Source organism: Crinia signifera, chromosome 3 (genome assembly GCF_055691185.1).
Source record: "Crinia signifera chromosome 3, ASM5569118v1, whole genome shotgun sequence".
Taxonomy (NCBI): domain Eukaryota; kingdom Metazoa; phylum Chordata; class Amphibia; order Anura; family Myobatrachidae; genus Crinia; species Crinia signifera.
In genome coordinates this window covers 176,649,391-176,674,722 of record NC_139219.1, presented here as the reverse complement: position 1 = coordinate 176,674,722, position 25,332 = coordinate 176,649,391, and the positions used below count along the sequence as shown (strand labels likewise).

The 25,332-nt window shown below is 37.9% G+C and overlaps 1 protein-coding gene across 2 annotated transcripts in view; it reads right to left on the bottom strand.

Annotated features, from left to right (window-relative positions):
* Positions 1 to 25,332, bottom strand: part of ASCC3 (activating signal cointegrator 1 complex subunit 3) — a 718,547-nt gene that overhangs the window by 106,422 nt on the left and 586,793 nt on the right. For both annotated transcript variants that reach the window (XM_083176983.1, XM_083176984.1), the window contains exons 31-36: positions 14,270 to 14,407; positions 14,069 to 14,189; positions 11,521 to 11,653; positions 10,726 to 10,851; positions 7,564 to 7,675; positions 2,097 to 2,231 (exon numbers count right to left, since the gene is read on the bottom strand). In XM_083176983.1, coding sequence (XP_083033109.1) covers positions 2,097 to 2,231; positions 7,564 to 7,675; positions 10,726 to 10,851; positions 11,521 to 11,653; positions 14,069 to 14,189; positions 14,270 to 14,407 — 765 coding nt within the window. The remainder of the gene's footprint in view (positions 1 to 2,096; positions 2,232 to 7,563; positions 7,676 to 10,725; positions 10,852 to 11,520; positions 11,654 to 14,068; positions 14,190 to 14,269; positions 14,408 to 25,332) is intronic.

Here is a 25,332-nt window from a genome sequence, read left to right as displayed (position 1 = left end):
AAATATTTTTAGATTTGGAGTTGTTAGCAGTTACCTTAAATAATAAAATGAATTACAATGTTAAAATCCAGCTTTTCATAAAAAAATGTCTTGTCAAAGTGAGCTTAGTTAGAAAGTATGCTAATTATGTTATTGCCCATCTGATAAGTTGTCTGTCTAGCTGTAGTACAATGATTTCACAACAGATGGAAGAACATGAGAGGGTCAGGTTAACAGGTAAGGTGGCTGGCTAAGTATGTTCTGTATGGGAGCCACATAGTTCATGTATCATTTAAGAAAAATTATTGAAAAAATAATAAAAAAATAAATATATAAATATAAACATATATATACATACACGCACATATAAACACATTTATCATGTTAACTTTGTATGCGCAAATCAATATACTGTAGCATTGTTAGATAACTTTATAAGTTCATATTCCCTTGATAGTTTCACTTATACCTAATTATCCTATTTACCCTATGACATGTTATTCCCTGTTGCTAAAACTGTTAAATGCCAGCATAAGTGAAGAGAAGGCATTAGAACCAGACAGATGCAGTGTTATTGGCCAACAATGGAGGTGTGAAGCAATTGCCTTAATTACTAAGCTCATTAATTCAGTGTATAAAAACCAGCCAATTGTTGGGGGAAGGGGGCTCAAAATGATGTGTCGTTTTAGGAGTTCCAGACTGACAAAAACTTTCATAGATGCTATAAAATCAACTAATGATTAATTAGCACTAAATTTAGATTTGTATAAAGAACACAGTGTGTGGTGATTCTATTTCTACACCAGAGAGTTTCATATAGCTGTATTAGTAAACATGAAAACTTAATGTGAAAAGCCCCAAACATTTGAATTATGGTATGTTATATGACATATAATGTACAGATATAAAAAAACAACAACAGAAAAACAAAGTTGATCTACAACATAAAATAAAAAGTTTGAAACAAATAAACAGGTATGATTTAGATAAGCAAAATAAAAAAATGCACATGATCAAAAGATGCTAGGAAATGTCTGCAAAACAAATATGCAATTCAGAAACAGATACTAACACAGGGACTGTTGCAAAGAAAAAGTTCTGCCAGTTTTCATAGTGTAAAAGCAATCTGTGCATGCCCAGTGCTCACCTGCATCTATCTGACATACTGGTATCCCTTTAGAGAGGCGATGCACGATGGGAGTAATATAGTCTTGTGTTTGAATAACTGAACAGATTCAAATCGGTTCAGATATATATGTGCCTGTTCATGCTGATTTTTGGGTGCTTGAAGGTGGAAGCAAATACACAATTGTGGTGTTTGATATTACTAAAACTTGTGATTGGCCGATTGTGAAAAACCACTAATAGGTGCTTTTTTTGTTGCTTTTGCAATTTTTTTTTATGAGAGTTGCATTTTTTGCAGGGCCGTGGCTCTGTTATTACATTTACATTACCTGGGCTTGGCACAATTCTTTACAGCCATGCCTGGTGCATACTGTATAATAATAATGAAAACTTGCACACATTTTTGCTTTTGTTGTAAAGGCATGTATTCTATAAACCTAAATTTCAGGTCCAACTGCAGCCAACCCAGCACCAGCCCCAACATATTTAGAAATACAAAAACTAAATAACGTATACAAAAAACTGGGAAAACGTATTTGACTCAAGTATAGGCCTAGGGTGGGAAATGCAGCAGCTACTGGTAAATTTCAAAAATAAAAATAGATACCAATAAAATTACATTAATTGAGGCATCAGTAAGTTAAAAGTTTTTGAATATCTGTCAAAGAAAAACAGTAAACTAGCTCTGTAAGTGGAAGAGAGGGTCAACAAAAACAATGTGTATCAACAATAACTTTAGAAGTACAAAAACCTTAGCTCAATCATCAACCAAGCTAAAACACAAGAGGTAAAATCCCCACAGAGGCTTCAGGCGCCTGCAGATGATCGAGAGAGACTTGAGAACACCCGCACTGCACAGGACAACAGGTATGTGAGACCATCACTCGAGGGGGGCTTTTTCAGCATATAAAATAGGCCGAAAAAGTCTGCTTATACTCGAGTATATACGGTAGATAGTAGAATAAACTTAAAACTAATTTGTATTCACTTACGGTGAGTATGGAAAGCAGGTCTTCAACAGTGCAATCTGGCTTTAATCTGTCTCTGAACATCCGAACTGTTTGGTGTTTTAGATAGTAATAAGAGGCAATGCGTCCATAGGTTTGTGGCTCAATGCCACGATTATCCTGAAATGAAGCAGAACACTGTTAAAATAACAATACATGAACGTCTTATTTTAAGCATGTATTCAATAATAAACCGTTTAATACCAAAAGGTGCCCATACACGGTGCAATCATTGTATACAATTTGGACTATTGCATTGCATAGGTTTTTCAATGACATGAGATCTAGTACAAAAAGTATGCGCAGAACATACTTTTTGTGCTGTGCGATGAGATGCGTGACGGGAGCAAGCACCTCAACACACCCAGTTATTGTACCGTGTATGGGCACCTTTAGTACTACTTTCTAATAAAAATTATTTTAGAAATAAATGAAGGAAGTGAAGACTTGTCCACAGTGTAGAAGTTACTATAAAATGTGTACCATCTTGCACTGTATATATTAAACAGATAAGAATGGCAGAACCGCATATACAAAATAAACAGTTGTGCCAAAAAAAAACTTTAAAAAATAGCATGTAAACTTACCAATATGATACAAAAGATATACAACACAATTTGCAACAATGAAGTGTTTATTGTTTGAAAAGTAATCTCACTTTTCAATGAAAAGCATGTTGGGTCCATAGGTGATTTATTCTTTCAATACTTTGATTGCCAAAAGCATATTTACTGTATATCTTGTTACTATTGTTATTTTTTTTAAAGAGATACCGAAAATGTGAGACCAATATGGCAGATACAGATCTTTTTCTTTTATTTTCTATTATCTGGGTGAGTAAGGGACTGATTCTTATGTGCAGGGTAACTACTGGCTGCTTTTGCATGTAGCCCACAGATGTTAAACAGCTTTGTTGTTACAATGACAGAGTTTGGACACTCCATACCCAAATCTAACTCTCTCTGCACATATTATATGTGCCCCACACACAGCGCAACATGGTTTTGCCTAGTTGCACCATTACTTGCTTTTTAATTAAATTTTTTTTGCTTTACTTCCAAATCAGAATCCAGGCCCTAAATTATGGCCCCATAGGGCTTCATACAAAAAACATCATGTCCTAACAAGATCAGGCCAGGAGGGGGGCGAGTTCAGACATGTTTAATCCAAGATGCAGGTGCACACTTTTGACATTAAAATGACAATATAATAGATCAGTGTTTTTCAACCACTGTGCCGTGGCACACTAGTGTGCCTTAAGCTGTTCTTAAGTGTGCCCCCAGATCTAGAGATGCCCAAACAAGTTTACAGCCACCACCAGTTCAACTGTTATTTACTGGCCTCTACTTTTCATGTAAAAAGCCAATGTAGTTTATTGTTACCTGTGGAGACCAATGTGATTCTTTTTTATATGGGGACCAATAGGTTTGTTTCTTTTTCAGGTGGGGGCCAATGTGTTTTGCTTTGTGTGGGTTCTCATGGTGTGCCTTGGCAATTTAAAAATCTTATTTAGTGTGCCTCAAGGTAAAAAGGTTGAAAATCACTGTAATAGATGATTGGGGGGTATTCAATATGTGTCGATATTTCCCAACAGGGAAAATATCGCCACTCACCTATTCAATGCTGCAGTTAACAACAACATTGAAGGGTGTCAGATCAGAGTTCTTTTAATGTAAGATCTGTTTTGTCAGAAATGGCAGTGGATTGTGGAATTTTTCGACACTGGACAGCCAGAACATTGAATTCTGACTGTTAGGTTACTGTTTGATGAACAGAAAACCGCCCGGGATTCTGACTATCGAGATATTCAGACAGTCGGAATCCCATATTGAATACCCTCCATAGAATTTGTAAATTGACTTCTAAAAAAGCATGAGGTTCCCAGTGCACATAAAACACACACACACACACACACACACACACACACACACACATTCTATTAATGTAACAATGCACAAAAACATGTGAGGCCATTACAAATCTATGAGAGTTTGCTAAGAATCTAGCAATTATATTGTATAATGTCCAAATTATTTTGTAACTCTAAAGTTAACTTTTTCCTGCACAGCTGTCTTATGTTACATAACAGTATAACACTTTGTTCTGCTTTGTATTTTGCCTGTGCAAATTGCCTGTTTAATTTGTACCTTGGAGACATTAACAATCCCCATTACCTCTACAACTACAGTCCTTTGAACAGTCTGTACTATGTGAAATCTTCAACTAATCTTAAATAGGCACGAACACGTGTATTTTACTGCACTTAGATCATGCATTTGTTTCAATTACTTTGGAATATAAGGACAGTTGTAACCTGTAATAGTTAAAGAGACACAATAGAAGACGACATTTAGATTTAAAAAAATGTAAAACAATGTAATTCCAAACCATTGCAACTATAACCTCATCACCTCCACATTATCATAAAGATGTCTAGATCACAGCAATTGAAAGAATTAAAACATTTCTTTATGTAAGATAATTATGTTATTCTCCTTCTTGTTTAAATATTAGTATAGTAGCTAATGAGAATGTAATCATTAAAATACTGAGCTCTAAGTACAGTAAGACAAGCACAGAATGATATTAGATCTATTGTCGCATTATAACAGGGCTGGGCAACACCGGCCCTCCAGATGTTAGTGAACTACACATCCCAGCATGCCTTGCATCAGTTTCAGCATGGCCACATAGCAAAACTAATGCAAAGCATCCTGGGATGTGTAGTTCACTAACATCTGGAGGGCCGGTGTTGCCCAGCCCTGCATTATAAGGTATAGTATATGTTTTAGTTCTGGATAGTGGTGCATGGCAATTCATAGCACATAGAGTGGACAGCTTAAAAGGGTATTTATTATTCACAAAAATACTACAATTTAACTTCCAAAAAGTCCACAAATGTATTGTGATCCAGTTTGCGTATTGAGTTGAATTTCAAAGCTAGGTGACCCAGAATTCAAGCGTGCTTTATCTTAGCTGAACCGAATGACCCTATTACAGCACTTCTCAGTGGTTCAGCCTTTCCCTAACTATAGCCCAGATGTCTAGTTTCTAGGAGAAGTGGTAGATTTCTGAAAGCCCTAAATGTAATGGGAACAGTGAGCACAAAATAGGCTGATACATTTGGCTCTGCAATTCTACAATTTGTACAAATAAGAATGGAAGGAAAATCAAGGTTTATTGGACCATTGATATGACTAATGGCAACGGTTTCAGGATTTACATACAGCAGGAGTTATGTTTAGGCTGGAAAACATAAATAAATATATTTTTATATCTACGTGTGTGTGTGTGTGTGTGTGTGTGTGTGTGTGTGTGTGTGTCAGTGTGCAGTGTATGGTTTTAACATTCTGGCAATCATTTTAACGCAGTATTCCGATAACCTTTAGTGTGGGTTCAAGTAATATGGTAAATATCCCTGTATATACTACATATCGACGCTGGCGCACAACGTTTATTCCCCGCTGCTCAGCAGCCGACAAGAGGGTCTCCCAACAGCCCCCCCCCCTCGCCACAGGAGGGACGCGGGAATGTCCCCGAAAACCGGGACATTCCCGCGGTAATCGGAACTGTTGGGAGGTATGTTTTAAGCCACACTCAAATGTGGTCACAAAACATGTGTCCTGTATTCCACACAAGGGTGGGAGAGTACTACATGTTCTATCTAGCCCATTATTTGCACCTGTAAATGTGGGGTTTCTTATAGATGAAATTATATCAAATTATGCAGCCCCCTAACCATGACCTGCATCAGATTAGACTGGGACGTGTTCCAAAACAATTGGCACAGCTTCAGCTCTTTTTATTTGTATTCGGAGATAAAATTTTAACTATACCTAAAATATAATTTCTACTAAACATTACTCTCATCTAGCAGTATTGTGGATGTTTTATATTAAGTATCCCTGCCTGTAAAAACTTTTCCTCACCTAAGCTTCAATGATTCTTCCAGGGTGAAAAATTTAAATAACACGGGTTTTAACAACTTGGAGGAGGGACAGTCCAACAACAATATGACAGCGTTTATTAAAGTTGGTGATGTCATCTCAGAATATGTTTTAGCAACATACAACCTTAAAAGTGACCATATAGACTATATTAGAATCCTAAAACAATGTTTATTTTCCCTTGATTGTCAGAGATTTCTTGCCCGTGAATGTAGTTCAAGCAATAACAAAATTTGATACGAACATTGTAAGTTGGCACTACAACACTGCCAGACCCTTCATTATTAACCCATTTGGAACCAATATCTTTACAATTTAGTCCATCCAAATTTTTGATATTAGCTTTGGCATAAATTTATTGTTGGGTTATGGGACATGTGCTAACACAAGCTCAAAATGGGAGTGTGAGCAAGCATCATATGAGTATGGTCATGTCACAGAATCATAAGCAATCATTACTTCTAAGGGAAGCGATTGAAAAGTCAGGCAATAGGGTCAACTTTGACAAAAGGTTGACATGCACCAGGTCAACTTAAAAAAAAGGTCGACATGCACCATCTTGACTTTGACAAAAAGTCGACTTGCAATAGGTTGCCCTTAGCAAAATGTTGACACAAGTAAAATGTCGACATGACAATGGTTGCCACATGAAAAGGTTGAAATGTGTTTTTCACCCCCCTTTTGATGTGCTGCAATGCCCTCTGTCCTGTTCTCCATCTTGAAAACACAATTTTCATAGCATACACACTGTTGACTGCTACTCTGTACTCATGTACTCTTCCTTTCACTATCTATACCTTGATCATCTCCTTGGTATTCTTTTTTTAAATCAATGACTCTCAACCGGTTTAGAGCACCTATCAACTGGCATTCATATTCAGCCAGTGCTGGGTTTCCTAATTATAGTAAATGTATTGCCATAAGTGTGCTGTTTTTGTTCTAATATGTGTGCACTACACTTTTGCATACACTTTACATCCAGTTAGGTTTATACTTTTATATGCATTGTGTACTACTAATAATAATGATAAGCAGAGCAGGCTTGAACAAAACATAACTCCAAAGTTGTCCCAATTGTAAATGTAGAAAAAAAGCTCTAAATTTGGCACGGTACTGCCGAAAGCAAAACTTGAGAGAATTGGTTGTTGTATGTTAGCCAACTGCTTACACAGGTTATGCATTGTGCAGGCGGGCCGCTGATGTCATTGGTGTGCCGCGCACTCACGCAATGCACCCCTGGGACCGGAGATGCTGCTGAAGAGGATCCTGAAGCCTGCTGTGCACACTGGGGGACATGGTTAGTATAAAAAAAGGGGCAGGGGAAAAAAATCCCAGAAATATGCTAAAAAAACACTTTTGGGAATATTTTGGTTTTTGGATATTCGGATACAGGATACTCAATGTACCAATTTCAGATATCTTTACATTTCTTCAATATTAATTAAACCTCAGTAATTATACTGGCTGCTTCCCCAGATAAAAGTTGAATATGTATAGAACCTTACCTCACCAATCTCTATGCAATATGAGCATTCCAGGTCAATGAGTGACTTCTCAACCAGATTAGAAAGGAATTTATTCATTGTTTCATGTCCAACATCCTCTAATTTGTAGTAACTAAAATGGTAAGAACATAAACAAATAATACAAACTTAATACAATGTATAAATCACAAATATCATGCAATTATACAAAAATCAATATGGAATGTTGGACACACATACTGCAAACCAACCGGATTTTTTAAATACCGTCCCATACACTTGAGATTATAATGGAAGTTAAGAAGACAATTGGCATTGTAGAGACAAACCATCACACTTGCCAACTTTTCAAAAGCCTCCTCCAAGGTACCATGTGGGAAGCGCATTGAGCTGCTATCACATCATTAATACCCCTTTTATACCAAAACGCTGGGTGCGACCCGGTTAGAGCTGCTGCTGGTTAGGGTGCATCACCTGCAGGCTGTGTGTGTTTAAGTCATAAATGCATTTTGTGTTTCGACTCCCTAAATTCTCTCATGATAGTATGCAAATATTCCAAAGTACGTAAAAATTCTAAATGAAAAATATATCTGGTCCTGAGCATTTTGGATATGGGGAACTAAACCTGTGCTGGTAGCCATAATGGACAACCCACTCATCGAACTGCATATACATGGTATTACAAATAAACACCAAAAATAATGTTTGTGCACAGATCACGTAAACATAGACTTACGTAGAAAAATATGAAATGTATTTTTAAAATAGTATTTGTGAATACCAGAATTGGTGAGATGATTGCTAAAGAATGAACACAAAGCAGTTTCCTACTAGCTGTATTGAATCATGCAGTCATTATTCTGTCCATGCAGTAAACAGACAGCCCACCATTTTTTTTACCAGCATGTTATTTCATTTAATTCACAATGAAACCAAGTTTTACAATAATTGACTTGTCAGTAGCTCTAATTTATAAAGCTGGGCTCTGCCAGCCTTCTCGATATTGGTCTCAAGCAGCATACAAGCAGGGTTGAATATTTACAATGCTGTTAACAGGTGCTGAGTTGTTTAATGACTCTAATAGCCAGAAGCGTACTGAGAAAGCCAGCGGGATCACAATTACAGGCTGTTTGAACACAACAATTACTCGTCCCCTGAGAGATGTGAAAGTCAAAGGCAGTTTTAAACTAACAGCATCTAGCACATGGGCTAGACAGTCAAACTTCTATTAGTATTCCAACGGGGAAAAAATAACAATCCCTTCTTTATGATAAAAATACAGAAGTATATAAAAATTAAAGAATATTTTAAAAAATACATAAAATGTATTTAATCTTCTATGGTACAAGGGAAACTGCTTCAAATCTGTAAAGAAAAGGAAATGTTAAGATCGGATTATATTTATGTTATTTTTCAGTAGAACTTACAGTGTAAGGCCGTATGAAAGGAGATTTGAGTGTAAATTTAAACAACGTAGTTATAGAGTGCAGAAATTCCAAAACTTGTATAATATTCACCCCTGAAGAGTTGCACTTACTGAATGCAGAGCATATTTAGCACACAGTAAATCATCCAATTATATATCCTGTTTTCAAGACTTACCAAATGCAAAATTTATAAGGAGTAGCATAAAACAAGACACACCCTGGTTGTGGGGGTATGAAAAGGTCGTAGGACGCGTACCGCCGCCCCTCGCGGGTTCGCTGCGCTCGCCACGCTTCGGGTTGGCGTTGATAGTGGGGGTAGTACAGTGTGAAAATGACATTTGGGGTGCATTTTACATGATTTCAACTCATGTCCATAATTTCTGTGAAAAATGACATTGCATCGCATCAGATCGCATGCGATCTGATGCGATGCGATTTTTCTCTGAAAGTACACAAGTACCCATTTTGACAACAGATATGTACTACTTGGCTCAGCTAGTCGTCCTCTTGCAGGTTTAAAAGATGAGCACTGGTACTAGCCGGCTACCATTACATATTAATATGTGTAAATATCTGACAGCCAACACCCAATCTATGGTATATAATTAAAAACAGACAGAATCTGAGATTGCAATTATATGTCTACTTGTATATAATTGATTCTGGACATCTACTGTACTTAAGGATGGAAAAAATCCCTTGGACAGAAACTAACCTACAGTGTTGATAATGATGCATCTGTATTGCCTAATTTGCGAGATCCACAAAAGCTGAGTATTACTCTTATTTATTCTAGTTTGTTACTTTAGTAATTAAATGTTGATTTATAAATCAGTCTAAAAGTGTGATATTGTACTTGCATAAGAGAATTTTTATGGTGACAACTATCCTCAACTGTGACAGATCCTATGAGCTGGAGAAAACCATCACCCATTAAACTTGGAGGCCAAACTATGAAATGTGTGTGTGTACAAATGCACCATTAAATAAGTGAACTTTTCTTCAAAGCCAGTCATGTAGTGATCTAATGGAATTACTTCTGTAGAGCCTTCCTCCTGTGTACATCATTAGCAGCCTATTCAGCAAGTGCCACTTCACATTCCTATGTATAATGCCACCTGCCAGTCGCCCCACCCTCTAAATCAGGAGCTCAATTACACACCCTAGCTAGAGTAGCTAAGAATCCATTTCACAGACAATAGCACACTGTGATTCCACATATTTGGAAAACGTTCAACAAAGCAGTTAAACTAATAGGGATATAACACTTACACAATCTGAACAGTGTCACTTAAATCCCCTTATTAGAGGAAAGGAGTATATACAGTACCCCAGACTAGCAACCCGTACAGACATTTAATACACAGAACAAAATAAATCCAATTACATTGCTAGGGATTGTTTTATACTATGAAAAGCTACAATAATGGGCACTTTAATAGAACAATTGTTCATAGCATTTCATTACTGGGTCAGGAAAGTTATATGTTGTAATAAAAAACATTTTTGTAAACTATACACCAGTGGATCATTATTTTATCACCTGCTACAATATACACAAACTGTTATATTTACATACCATCTAAATATATGGACATCTAAAAAGATGAAACCATGAAAAATACAAACCATAAAAAGAGAATATAATGACAGATATATATAAGAATGTAACCCCTAAAACTGATATCAATAAACACAAACTATTTACTTGTCACCACAGAGTAGCATCGACATCAACTATTCCAAGATATCTCACCTGGGGTTCATCACAAGGCGACGGAAGAAGTAAGTCCATGTGATATAGTCCATGGCATCTTGCTTGGATGTGATGGTTCCAGCTGCAATCTCTGCATTTAAATGATCAGACAGTACCTCCAGCAAGCTTAAAAAAAAAAAAGCATTTGAAAGTGTGCTATTACACAGTGGCATACAATCTGTGCTTCAACAAATTTTTGCTATAATTTTCATCACATAGGACTACAAACTGCAAAGCGTGTAGATCAAGCAAAACACTCAACACAGGATCATAAATTTTCAATCAACATATCAAATATAAAACATTGCAGGTTAAATGGGTCCACCAAAGCAATTTAATTAATATATTTATATATATTTTAAGACATCTCCTTAAAGATCATTGAGAATCCTAGATTATATTAATCTTATCATCATGTGCTACAATTTTAAGCTCTTTATAGCTAAAATAATATTTATTTACTTTATTGCTTTATCAATACTCGGACCCCAAATTCAGGCTGTACATAAAAACAGATATAAATATTTACTACACTTTATCTAGTGTTAATTCTAGCACCCGATATCTTTGACAACCCATGCAGTTACTCTTCCCTGCCTGGGGTGTCACTGTCTGCTGTAGTGCTTCTAGCACAGTGTGGTTTGTATAATAGCACTGGTATGCAAACCAGACCTGTGTTAGAAACACCACAGCAGACAGTGACGTCGCAGGCAGGGAACAGGAACTGCATGGGTTCTCAAAGATAGCGGATGCTAGAATGAACACTATTTATTTGGCATACAGCCATATCCTTACCTAGATTCCACTGGGAATGGTTCATAAAGAAACTTCTTATAGAAATCTTTTTTTATATCGTGAACTAGAATCACAGCTTTGCCTTGGTCATCGAACTGAGGCCTCCCAGCCCGACCCATCATCTGAAGTACATCTGATTAAAAAGTAACAAAAAAGTTACATCTGCCTAAAAGTTGTACATTGTTGAATACATACACTAAATAGAAGTCATTTTTTATTTGCATCTATGATAAATAAGATCATTAAATGACTATGTTCCTCTGACATTGGTTAAAAAATAAAGTGCTACTGAAATGGCAAAATTGATTCACTCCTTTGCACAAAAACATGTCTTCTTTCTGGGATATAATTTATCCTGCCTGAGGCAAGTGAAACAATAACCCAAATAAAGTCAAAGCACACGAAAGCTTATCGGGGCTACAACGCAATTACCACCGATCATTGATCATGGATAATTGGAAACCACAGGCTCTTGTGAGCAGAACAGGCTCTGATTATGTGAACTCCCCATGACTATATAATCTGTGAGTTGTAGTTATACAGTACATATGTGTAAATAAGTCAGCTGGTCTGGTACGTTCATGTATGATCATCCTTGTAGCAGTATTTTATATGGTGCTGCGGAACACAAACAGATACACTAAAGACACTAAAGATAAATACCTAGGGTACAACAGTACTGAGACTTATGCATTGACACATAAACAGATAAACTTTAACATAGAGAACACATTCATCATGGCTAGCATATTATCCAATATAAATTAAGTAATTTGGGGGCAAGTGAAATCATGTAGACACTCTGTACATGCAATAGAACAAAACACGGAAGAAGTAATGTCCTTTGATATAGGTGCACCCATAGATATTAAAAATGAACTTTTATTAGACAATGATTAAGAACTGCGAAAATATAAAAAAACAAAACAGACAAACAGTGGTGAAAAGCAAACAATACTTGTGTCTAAAACAAGGGTGGCAGGCAGGTAGCACATTGAAATTTACTTAATAGTCAAATGTAAGTGTGTCTCTTTTACAGCGTGGTAAGTAGTCCCAAAATGTGGGTACTGCAATAGAATTATATGTGTTTAGTATAGGCAATGGGTACTTATATGTTAGTTGGGCATCCACTATAGTTAGTACGCTCATACCCCCACTATCCATGTAGGCATGGAGTTGATTTTATATAGTGCGGCGAGCCACCGAGCCCGAAGCATGGCGAGGGGACGTGGAAAATTAAGCAAATAACTTAGTGGGCGCCCAACTAACATATAAGTACCAGGTAATGTGGGTCACAGTATCAACTCTTGAATTAGTGCCTCCATGTACCAGTAAGCAATCCATGTACCAGTGCTAGTGTCAGAGTGGCCAACCAGTGTTTAACTAGTATATTATGGTATTTCCCTCTGTGGGTTATGCATGAAATACACTCTAGTGGCAACGCTCATGCTGTACCCAGGGTCCCACCACAAGCCTGCACGTGGGAGACCGCAATGGAGGGTAGCGCCTGGACGGTCACCTGTGCCAAAGTACTGTGCACGGTGCTGCAAAGTTCAGGGGGAGGTAGTTTGATAGGGGTACGCTGTGCAGGGTAAATCATGAGCCATTGCACGGCTACGGGATCAACATGCTGGTGGACACAAAATCAAAATATGAAAAATTAGCTTAATCAGGGCACTGATGAAGCTAATCTGCAAAGCGGTGCGCGGGCAGAATAGCACACTGATACTTTTGTTATTTTTCATATGAATGCATTTTGATTTTGTGTCCAGCAGCGTGTTGATCCCGTAGCCCCTGCAAGGGCTCAGGATTTACCATGCACAGCGTATCCCCTATTAAATTATCTCCCGCTGAACTGTGCAGCACTGTGCACAGTACTTTGGCACAGGTGATTGCACACAGTCCAGGCACTACCCCCCATTGTGGTCTCCCATGTGCACCCTGGGTTACAGCACAAGAGTTGCCACTAGAGTGTATTTTATGTATACCCCACAGAGGGAAATACCCTGAAATACTAGTTAAACACTGGTTGGTCGCCCTGACACTAGCACCATTTACGTGTATACAAGACAGGGAACCCTGGTTTGCATACTGGGTACATGGAGGCACTACTGTGACACACACATTACCTATACTAAACACACATAATTCTATTGCAGTACCCACATTTTGGGACTACTTACCACGCTGTAAAAGAGACACACTTACATTTGACTATTAAGTCTATTTCAATGTGCTACTTGCCTGCCACCCTTGTTTTAAACACAAGTATTGTTTATTTTCACCACTGTTTGTTTTCTAATATTTTCGCAGTTCTTAATCATTGTCTAATAAAAGGTAATTTTTAATATCTATTGGTGCAAATATATCAAAGGACATTACTTCTTCTGTGTTCTGCTCTAAATCTCCTCATGTCCATCGCACACCCCCAATCTGTTATCAATCGTAGATTCCAATAATATATATGGGGTCCACAACCTATAATACTAGTCCTGTGCGACTGGCATCCTTCCTCTTATTGTACATGCAATAGAACACAGTACTGTACCTGTAATGGGATAATCCACGTATCTCCTTGTTTTCCCATCATAAAATTCTGTTCCCTTGACAACAACGAGGTGAGCAGGGAAATTAACACCCCATGCTAAAGTACTGGTTGCGATTAGAACCTAGATAAAACAAAAAATGATTTAAATAATCCTGTTCATGTAAAATCACAACTTCACAAGACATGTTGAGAAATGAATACCTGAATTTTGCAGTTGACAAAGAGCTCTTCTACTGTCTTTCGATCCCTTTCATGTAAGCCAGCATGGTGCATTCCAATGCCAAATGCAAGTGTGAGCTTCAGATTGGAATCCCTTACTGTTCCAATAATGTCATCCATCTGTATAAGAAATGGAAGGTGAGCAAGAGTTAGGCCATCACTGCATAAATCTGATTTCATAATTCATTAACATTACAATTACATGATCACAGGATGCTACCCTAAAGTTCAACAGCAAACGTAACCCACAGCAATAATCCAATATCTGCTTTGACAAATTAAAAATGTACTTTTTAGCTTTTAATGGTATTAAAAGGTATATAAAACCTGCATGACTTGCACTGCTTTATTGTTTGGTTTATCAGCATACACTGAACAATAATATGCTTATTTTCGACCTCTTCCCCAAATGTATCCACACTGTAAAACCAGGATTTTCTTCATATACAATTTATAATTATAAATGTATGATTATAATCACTCTTAAGTCTGTCTTTTATTTTATGCTCTCCTGGGGGGGGGGGGGGGTGTTTAATCCCTGCCTCTATTTTGGAGGGGGGAAATAGCGGTTGACGCCTATTCATTGCCGTTTTCCCGAGAGCACCCATGAAGTGTCAAGATCACAGCCGTATCTTGACAATTCACGGCTGTTTTCGCAGACACGCCCCTTTTTGCCGGTCAGCAGGTGGTCTATTGAATCCCACCTGTTGATAAACAGGCGAGCAGGCCGAAAACGGACCAGGGTCACAACTGTGGGGACGTATTGACAGTCGGGAAGCAGGATTCAATAACCCCTTTAATCCTAATTTCTAGTTAATAATTTGGAGATTACATTTGTTTCCAGCAATGACTGCTGCTACACTGCTGAGGAAGTGAATGCCAAGCTATAGAAAAGCATCAATGTTGTGACATTTGTTGTTTAGTATTTTAAGACTACAAACCTTCATCATACTGCTGTGCAGTCACAAATCAATAATTTTCAATGTAATGGACTAAGGAAGGTCAATAATTAACCAATCAGAAGGGTAGACTTCTGCATATCACTACTACTGTACATGTACTTGCTTGCATTGGAAAGAATACTTTTATATGAACTCATGTGTTTCATTGGGCGTGATTGATTTACACCGTACTTAGGCTAAAAAATAGTTGAACAGACCGATTTTTAAAAGTAGCAGTTTTCAGCTTTTTTTCTGTTTTTATACACAGACATCTATACTGTCAAACTTGTGTGCATATTTTCTATAAGTTGTATTGTAACAACCATTTATTTTAATCAAAATTTAAATCACATGGGATTTGCATGCGATTAGATCGCATCTCATGCGATCAAATTACATGGATTACATGGGATTTGCATGCGATGTGAGGCGATCGAGACCTAGTTCATAAAGCACAGGCTGCACAGACTGTGCTGTGCGATGGGATGCCCACGGGACGTGGATCGCACAGCACACTCTCACCATGTATGGGCCTTCATATTAAACTGCTATCTTTGTGTGATTTCAACAGACTCAATTATTTTCAAAATATATATTATATAAATGCAACTACAGTAGTATATACATATTTAATAATCAATAATTTCGACATTAAAGTACATATATACAATAATAATTGTATACATATACAATAATAACATATGGTTGCAAAAATGATCCACAATAATCCCATGGACTAGCACACTATTAGTGCTCAATTATAAGAATTCAGTTTTGATTTAATTGTGACTGGATTTCAGTAAATTATCAGGTATTGTACAGTATGCAGTTGCAATTTAATTAACTTTGATAGCACAGGCATTAGGTCAACATTGGGAAGGTCGACATGGGTATTTCACGTTTTCTTTAAAGCAACATGTGCTGACAGGCGGTATTTCATGCCCTACCACCCACTAGGAAATGGTTCTCAAACTGTGGGTCCTGACCCCAAGGTGGGTCCCGACCTTCTCAGCATGGGGTTGCGACTCCATGTTGCTGACTTTACTAATCTCAGTCAGTGATTCAAGACGTCAGAAAAATCTGTTGAATTATTTGTTATTTTAGACTCCACCCATCATGGACTGTGTTGACATTTTGAATAAAAAACCCACGTCGACCTTTTGACTGTCGACCTTCCCAATGTCAACCTAAGGCTTGTGTTGACCTTTTGACCCTGTCAACCGAAGCCATGTATACCTATTTTTAACGTGTCAACCTTCAGTGGTCGACCTAATGCATTTCAACCTTAGCTTGGTCGACCGAATGATCCACTCCCCTTAAATCAGACATGTCCAAACTATGGCCCTCCAGCTGTTGTGAAACTACACATCCCAGCATGCCTTGCCATAGTTTATCATTCCCTAATAGCAAAATTGTGGCAAAGCACGATAGGACTTATAGTTTCACAACAGCTGGGGGGGTCATAGTTTGGATATGCCTGCCTTAAATTGTACCTTAGCAGATTTCAAATAATATCCCACCTCTCCCCACTGGGCACAGGCCCACTACCCTCCATCAAGCAGACAAACATCTCATTGCCTTAATCCTCAAATTATCACACATATTGTCCTTCCTCTCCTAAGTGAGGCCCAGAAACACTCCAAAAATGTTTACACCCCCAGATAACACCCACTCCTGTACCAAGGGGTGTTTGTGTGGTAGGCAAGCAGGGGGCACAATTTTGAGCAGTCACATATTTAAAAAACAACAACTCACTGGCGGGGTGGCCTTACAAGTGTGCCAGCCTACCGGGTACCTCCTCTGCAAGTTCTATGGCCAAGTGGTTCTTATCTGCCATCAAATTCTATGTTTCTATACGCTCAGGTGTTCAGTGGGCATGTGCAGCCTCTCTATAATATGCATTGATTCAATTAACTCACCCCTGCACGTAAGGAGTGCGAGTTGTCATTGGGATGACATTTAAATGGCAGCAATGGCATTGGAACTTGCCCCCCCCCCCTTGTGTTTTGAACTTATGACGGAAATTGCACATTGTTTGCTTGCATCCCTATAGCTGGTGTGATATAATCCCTTCTAGTTGAATTCTCCCCTTTAAGTGCATCCTTTAAAAAAAAGAAGTTTCTACGGAACATTAGGCTTTTGGCAATGGCTAATAAAGAGATCCCAATGGGGGAGGGGGGATTTTGGGTGGGCGGCTTTTGGTGTGACATTGCATATTTGTAAGTAATGGCAAATTAATGTTGTTCTTCATACTAGAGATGAGTGGCTTGGATTTGTTTCTGATCTTCTTGCCAAGTTCTGATCTCAGAACATCATCTTTCAAAGGTCACGCGTCAGCTGTCCAAAAATCTCTGCTCTAGCATGTTTTCATTTCCATGTTATATGCGAGCGAACAACACGCAAGAGCCTAGATTTACAGACAGCTCATACAAGGCTGCTGAAAGAGATTGTTTAGTCTCACTCTAAAATCTGAACTTGGTGGGTAGATCTGAGGCAAAGCTGAGCTGTTCATGTCTACTTCATATTGCATCACTGCGGTATGAAGCAATATTGTATTTTAAGTACCTCTGTCTACTGGTGGTAATTGATTAATTAAACACACAATCTTACACACCAAGCATGTAATTGCTTAACACATTAATGACCCCTTGATATTTGTGTGTACAGTATGTTTAGCTCTACTGTTAATATCTTCATAAGTGTTTATGGTAACTTTCTTATGTACTGTATATGAGTGAGTGTAATTAGTGTGCATATATATTTCACATTCCAATACAGCTCCCAATCTGTACAGTATATAGGATGTGAAATAATACATATATACAATGTGTCAATTCCTTAACATATACATACGGTTTAATTAAAACCATACATTATTAGATACTATAGATAACACAAGTATTTGTAAGTGTCTGAAATATTGTACCACTCTCACTGGTGCAATTTGCCCTCAGGATTTCACAGTCTTATGCCAATCCCACTTCACAGCAAAATTGATCACAATCATCTAAAAAAAATTTCAGGCTATAAAGTGTGCAACATGGTTGTAAAAGAATTGGAAATGCGCACAGTGAGTAATTTCTAAACAATACTTTACTAATGGATAAAAGCTCACATACATTTTTAAGTTTAACTGGTGGTTTTTTTATGGAGTGCTGCCCACTGAGCGAGTTTTTTGGGGAGCACTCCCTAAAAACAACCCCACCACTGTCTCTCCCGGGGCATACAGCAACCCGGCTGTATGCAGCGTGATGTTACCAAGCCATGCCGCACACAGCTGGAGGAAGGAGGCAGGGCCAGGCAGCCGGAGCCAGGCAGTGGCTGGAGCGGAGTTCAGCGCTCAACGCTCAGCGGCGCTGCCTAGCCCTAAGAGACAGACACTGGCAATACCGAGAATTTTCCAGGTTTGCCAAACTGGGCATTTAGCATAGCCCAGAAAATTCTAAGGAGTGCCAGTGAAGGGGTTAAAGTAGTACAATTGCCCGCATTATCACCACATCCAAGATTCAACATGAGGTAACCATGTAGGAATGACCCTGCATCCATTTCACAATCGGCATAAGTGGATCCTGGATCCAGACATAGCAATGGACACTACACCGTCAGCATTGGTGGCAATGCAAAATGGTTATTTATAAATACAGTGTCAGAATTACATTAATTCAAATGTTAAAGCCACAACAGAACTCAAGAATTTTCCCCTCTTCAAAATAAGTTTGATTTCCATTATATTTTGTAGCAACTTTACTAGAATTTTAAGTCATATTTTTGAGCTTCACAATTTTACAGTTTACGATTAAAACAAATATATATATAAAAAAAATAAGCTTATTTATTCATTAGAAAAGTACAAATACAAGTCAGTTATGTTACAAATGTTGCACAAATGCAAGATACAAATATATATATATATATATATGTCGTGGTGGCGGCGGCACTCAGGGCTTCGTACGAATGACAACAGGAGGCTGTATAGAGTTCAACGTTTCATATATGCCTTAAATACCACTGTTTATTAATATGTCACTTTGCTTTATTCATATGTTTTTTCATATGTTTTTCAGCTCACGTCTATGCATTGTTTATCTGTTGCCTTACTACCGGGTACTGCCGAATGACATCACTTCCGGGTGACCCACGTCACTGGAGGGAAGCAGGAAGCTGATGGAGGCGGACACAGCACCAGCCCGGAGCTCCTATATATTTGGTGAGTTCACTCTGTATTTTTATATGCTGTTCTTGATAAAAGTGCGACAAGCGCTGAAACGTTGAACTCTATACAGCCTCCTGTTGTCATTCGTACGAAGCCCTGAGTGCCGCCGCCACCACGACATATCCATTGGGCCCCTGCATCCACAGTGCGCCCTCCCGGAAGGCACCAGGCGAGTACCCTTTGTATCCGGAGTGCCGGGGACCACCGTCCATATATATATATATATATATATATATATATATATATATATAGAGAGAGAGAGAGAGAGAGAGACTGTCTGGCCCGGCACACCTCCTATGTATACAGCTGGCTGGGTGCCTTCACACAAGTAGTGTATATCGTACGGTTTCCAGTGCGGCACTCCAAAACAAATAACGGTAACTTCAGAAAGCTTCAACCATTTATTGGGAAGCTTAACAGCAACGTTTCAATGCCACGGCGGGCATTGAAACGTTGCTGTTAAGCTTCCCAATAAATGGTTGAAGCTTTCTGAAGTTACCGTTATTTGTTTTGGAGTGCCGCACTGGAAACCGTACGATATATATATATATATATATTTAAAATAACACATGAATTTAAATCAAATAAACAACCTCAAAAGGCACTCTGCACAGAGAATACATTTATCCCCCCCCCCTCAATTTTACACCAATATAATGGCCCATTTCCACTACTGCGTCTTAGTTCTGAGTTATTGTTTCTATAACAAATTAGAGGTGAATCTATTTTTCTTGTCTTACTGCCCTGCAGGAGCGAGATGCCCTATGGTGCAGTTAGTCATGTTCTGCTAAGCAAAGTAATTTACCCAGGAAAAAGGATAGAGCCCTTTGCAGGAGAATGTACTAATATACTGTCAAAGTAACAGCAGGAAGCCCTGGTCACTTCTCAGTGACCTCCATCTAAATTTCACATAAATCACTTCAGCAAACAAAAGTATTTTACCTATTGGCACAAATCTTGGGGCTTACACAATGAATCATTGTCAGCATAACACTTTTCCTTGTTACATTATGCCCTTTTTTGCTGTAAAATATACCTATATTCACGGATTTCCTGTCAATATTAATTACAAAAAGCACTTGAAATGTATTACTCTATGCAAAATTAAAATGAAAAACAATTTATATGAAAACAAAAAATACACTCAAATATTTTTGATAATTGTCTTAAAAAACAACATTGTACAGTACACAATCTAATATTATGAAGACGTAGAGACAGATTCACAGATAGAATAAAATTGGACATATGCTGCTTCCAAGCAGAAGGCCTAATTCAGACATGATCGCAAAGTAAATTTTTTCTCAAATCATCATTTCATTATCATTCTCTATAACTATGTGCAAAAGATACTGTGTGCCTGGAAACAGTTGCTTACTGTCCAATCTGCATTCATTGCCAGCAAAAGCTTCAACACATCCTCACTGAACTTAGGCCCTCATTCTAATTCATTTGGGGTGAATTTGGCCCAGTTCCGATGTTAGGGGCTCTGCGCACGCACATGGTATATTAAGCGCATGTGCAGCTTCCCTTTGCGAAGGGCTTTGCAGACTTGCATAGTCGCTGACATGTCCACAAAAATTGGGTCTGGCCAGGGGCCAACACCCATGGGAAAGCCCAATGTCTTATGGGTGTCCCCATGAAAATGCTGGGCGTTCTCATGGGTACGCGGGTGGGAAGATGTGTGCCAGAGGCGGGTGATCTCGGCGCTCGAAAATAAAAATCTAATGATTTCTCCTGCAGCAGAGGCATGGGAGGGGATATGTCTTCGTACACATACCCTTGCAAGGTACCAAGTTGAATCAGCGGCAGGGGGAATGTATTCGGTGGGGCAGCTTATCAGATCCTCGCAGCTTACTGAGCAAACTAGAAGCATGTAATATTGTCCGTATTAGCATGGGTTCAGCCGAGCAGCGTGTGAAGTGTGAAAACATGCAGGACCCACCCCACCAACAGATGCATCTTCAACTTTGCATCAGCCCCTTAGATAACAGGGATATAAGTGCAATGTGCAATATGGCACCAGAATGCACCATGGTATTATGAAGTGGAAAGATTAAAATACTACATATTAAGGAACCCAAAGAACAGTGCTATGAAAATTCAGAAAATATATTTTGTCATGCTTACTGGTACACCCGGAGGTCAATGGGTACCTATACCATTCAGATAATTATTAAGTACATTTGATATACTTCTAATTCTAATAAACTGCATGGAAATGCTCATACTTGAAAAGCTAAATGTGATAGGATGGCCATAGCTGTGAGGACCTGCTGAAACATATGGAACTTCCAGCATGCAATGTTTTATAAGCCAGGGCCCAATGGTCCATGTAGTTACTCTAGAAGATCTTTAATTCAACTGAATGAAAAGGTGCAAACAGCCACCTGTAGTGTCTTATATTTCAGTGAGAAACCTTATGGCAAATTAAAGTTAATTCATTTGAGTTCTAGTTCCACTAGGAACAAATTCTCATAATGAAACATTGTTTGCATAGCACTTGTATGAGATCTTTACTTTCCTTTCTTTAGATTACTCAAGAACAGAATATTCCTAGTAAAGTATGCATGCAAAGATGTGCCAAAGAGGGAACTAGTTATACAATATAATCAAGTTTATATCTATGTACTGTATGGCTGATTCACGGCAAATAAATAATTATGACTGTCATATCCTGTCAACAGGTCATACAATATGCAGACAGATACTGGTATGAATAGGGCTGTGTTGGAATACATATCTAATGATTAGAAACAAAGTGGAAGATAACTTTAGTAGGTATAAATTAGCTTGTTTTTTTCCCAGTTATAGGGAAAGCCAAAGGCCATGATAACAGGTGATCAATTAAACTACTACCAAGTCACAATGATTGATCCAAATACTCTTTGCAAAACAGATCTATCTGCCATTACTGCCTTACAGTGCTGAGGTCATGGGTTCGATTCCCACCATGGCCCTAACTGTTCGGAGTTTGTATATTCTCCCTGTGCTTGCGTGGGTTTCTTCCGGTACTCTGGTTTCCTCCCACAATCCACAAATATACTGTAGGTTATTGGCTCCCAACAACCCTAGAATGTCTGTGTGTGCATGCATATGAAGTAGATTGTAAGCTACACCGGGGCAGGGACTGAAGTGAATATTCATATATTCTATGTAAATCACTTTGGAACATATATGCGCTATATAAGAAACTGTTAGTAAAAAAAATAATAATAAAAGGAAAATCATTGATGTAAGAAATTCAGAATTTTAAGATTCGAAAACACTAACTACTTGCCACCTTGGGGCAAAGTCATCTGAAATGTTTTAACAACAGTTTGGAATCTGGCTTAGGCAAACCTACAAATAGAAATATTTATTACATTTGGCACAGTGAGGAGAGGCCATGTTGGTTTGGTGAAGTTTTGGATAAAAATACACTTTTAGAGAGAAAGTCAAGCCAGAGGGACATGGACAGAGGGATCCTCAGAACTCCAAAAAGGCAAGAATCCACAGAATTCAAGAAAGAATATATTCCCTTATGATGCTTTTTTTTTTTATTGCAACTATACTTTTTAACCGGGTGTTGCACTACTTGATTTTTTTTTTTATGTGAGAAAATATTAGACAGAGATTAAATATCTCCCAAAGGATTTAAAGAAAAACATCCTAAATGAAGAGATGGAGAAAAACAGTTTAATCATCCACCTCATCGCAAAACTGTGTACTTTTATCAGAAATTTTCCAAAGTGTTTTCAAGATATAAAAAATATACAGGTAGGTTAATTGGCATCCAACAAAAATTAACCATGAATGTCTGTGTGTGCGTGTACTTGTGGTAGGGAATATAGATTGTAAACTCCACTGGGGCAGGGACTGATGTGAATGTTCAAATATTCTATGTAAAGCGCTGCGGAATATGTGTGCACTATACAGTATAAGAAACTGTTAATAAATAAATAAATGTACATGTGTTTAGGACAGACTACATGGGCCAAGTGTTCTTTATATGCTGTCAAATGCTATCTTTCTATGATATATGTACAGATGTGTCCACATACATCATGGCTTTTTTTCTCAATTTGTCACATGTAAAACACGGCTTAGCTGTTTTTCCAAATGTAGCAAGTAGATGGATTTTTTTTTAAATCACAAAGTGTAACTTTTGCAGAGTTCAGTGTGTGCCAAATTGTGCCATACATAGCACAATAAAACCAAGATGTATGTGGACACATCTTTATAACCATACAGTCAGTGAGTGAGGATTATATATCTTTGTAATGTATATTGTTTTACATATTTCTCAGACATTAGAGATATAGGGGGCAGATGTATTAAGCTTTGCGAAGAGATAAACTTGAGATAAAGTGGAGATAAATTGGAAAGAGATAACGCACCAGCCAATCAACTTCCAACTGTCATGTTTCAAACACAGCTGATTGGCTGGTGCGTTATCTCCTTTCAATTTATCTCCACTTTATCTCAAGTTTATCTCTTCGCCAGGCTTAATACATCTGCCCCATAGGCCCCTTAACCCATGTGAATAGAGAGAAACAGTGGCGTAACAACAAATTTCGCACCCCCCAGTTAAGTCTAGTCGCATGTGGTCATGAGGGCATATGTGACTAAGATGCAAAAGCAAAACTTGCTGATTAAAATGATATGCAGCATGCCTATAATCGGTGTGTGACTGCAGTTGTAGCTCCATATGAAATTCAATGGTAATGTTCTATTTTGTATATAGATACAGCCACAGTTGCACATAGAATATTGGCATGTCACACATCAATGCAGCTTATTCACATACTGCATTGAACTGTATTTAATGTTTATTTATTTTTAGCTGAGTAACTGTGGTTCCAGAAAGTGTCCCATTGCTCCTCACCATAGGTCTAGTTTGCAGTGTACTGCTTGTTTTTACCAAGGCAAAGCAGAATGCACAATGCCCAATATACATAAACATCTTGTCTCCCCAAAGCCACTATATTCAAGGACAGTGCCGTGCCTGCTGTGGTGTATAAGCTGTCAAAATTGCTAGATGCAGGTGTGATTAGCGCTACTGAAAGTTCAAATATTGCCTTTTTTTTACTCTTTTAGATAGCAGCACTGATATAGACAGGTGCGCATAGCGGCTCTCTCTTCACACTTCTCCTCCTCCTCCATACATGGGGAAAGGTGGTATCATTGCACAGTACAGCGCTGATACTGCTTCTCCCCCATAATGCCGGTTCTTACATGTACCGATGAGTTTGAGATTTTTTTTTATAAATTTTGTTTTTAAATAAGACCAACAACATCATCATCATCAAAATGAAAACGATTACTACCATATCTTTTCTTGAGAAACATTCATATATGTTGGGAGCAGTCATATCGGTTTAAAATAGCTTGCTTTAAATGTTAGGATCAAAACAAGTTCTATGAACTTCAATCAGCATTTTATCTGAAACAGTAATTGATTATATTATGTTTCTTAGAACTGTAATTTAAAGATTATTGGATTCATTATGTGAATATACTTCCATTTCTCTGAATGATACGCTGTAGTCTGACAAACAGTATTGCAAAGTGTACATACTTTATATATTGAAGACTTAACACAATAACTGAAAATTAGCTACATCAATTCTATATTTGCTATAATGAAAAGCACTGGTTATTTTTCTTCGGGAGGTCCTTGATCTTCTAAAACATTTATTTTCTATTGAAACACTGGTAAAACATACTGATTTTTGACAGCTGTTAAAATGCCTTACTACATTGTAAAAAACAAAAAGAAAAACATAAGAGTTTGTTAATGGGCAATTTCCCTTTCTTCTTACTACATTGAGAAATAAAACTTCCTTCGTGACAAGTACAATCTTCTTCAAAGCCGATTAGTAGTAATTCCTTCTCTTTTGAGTACGTGT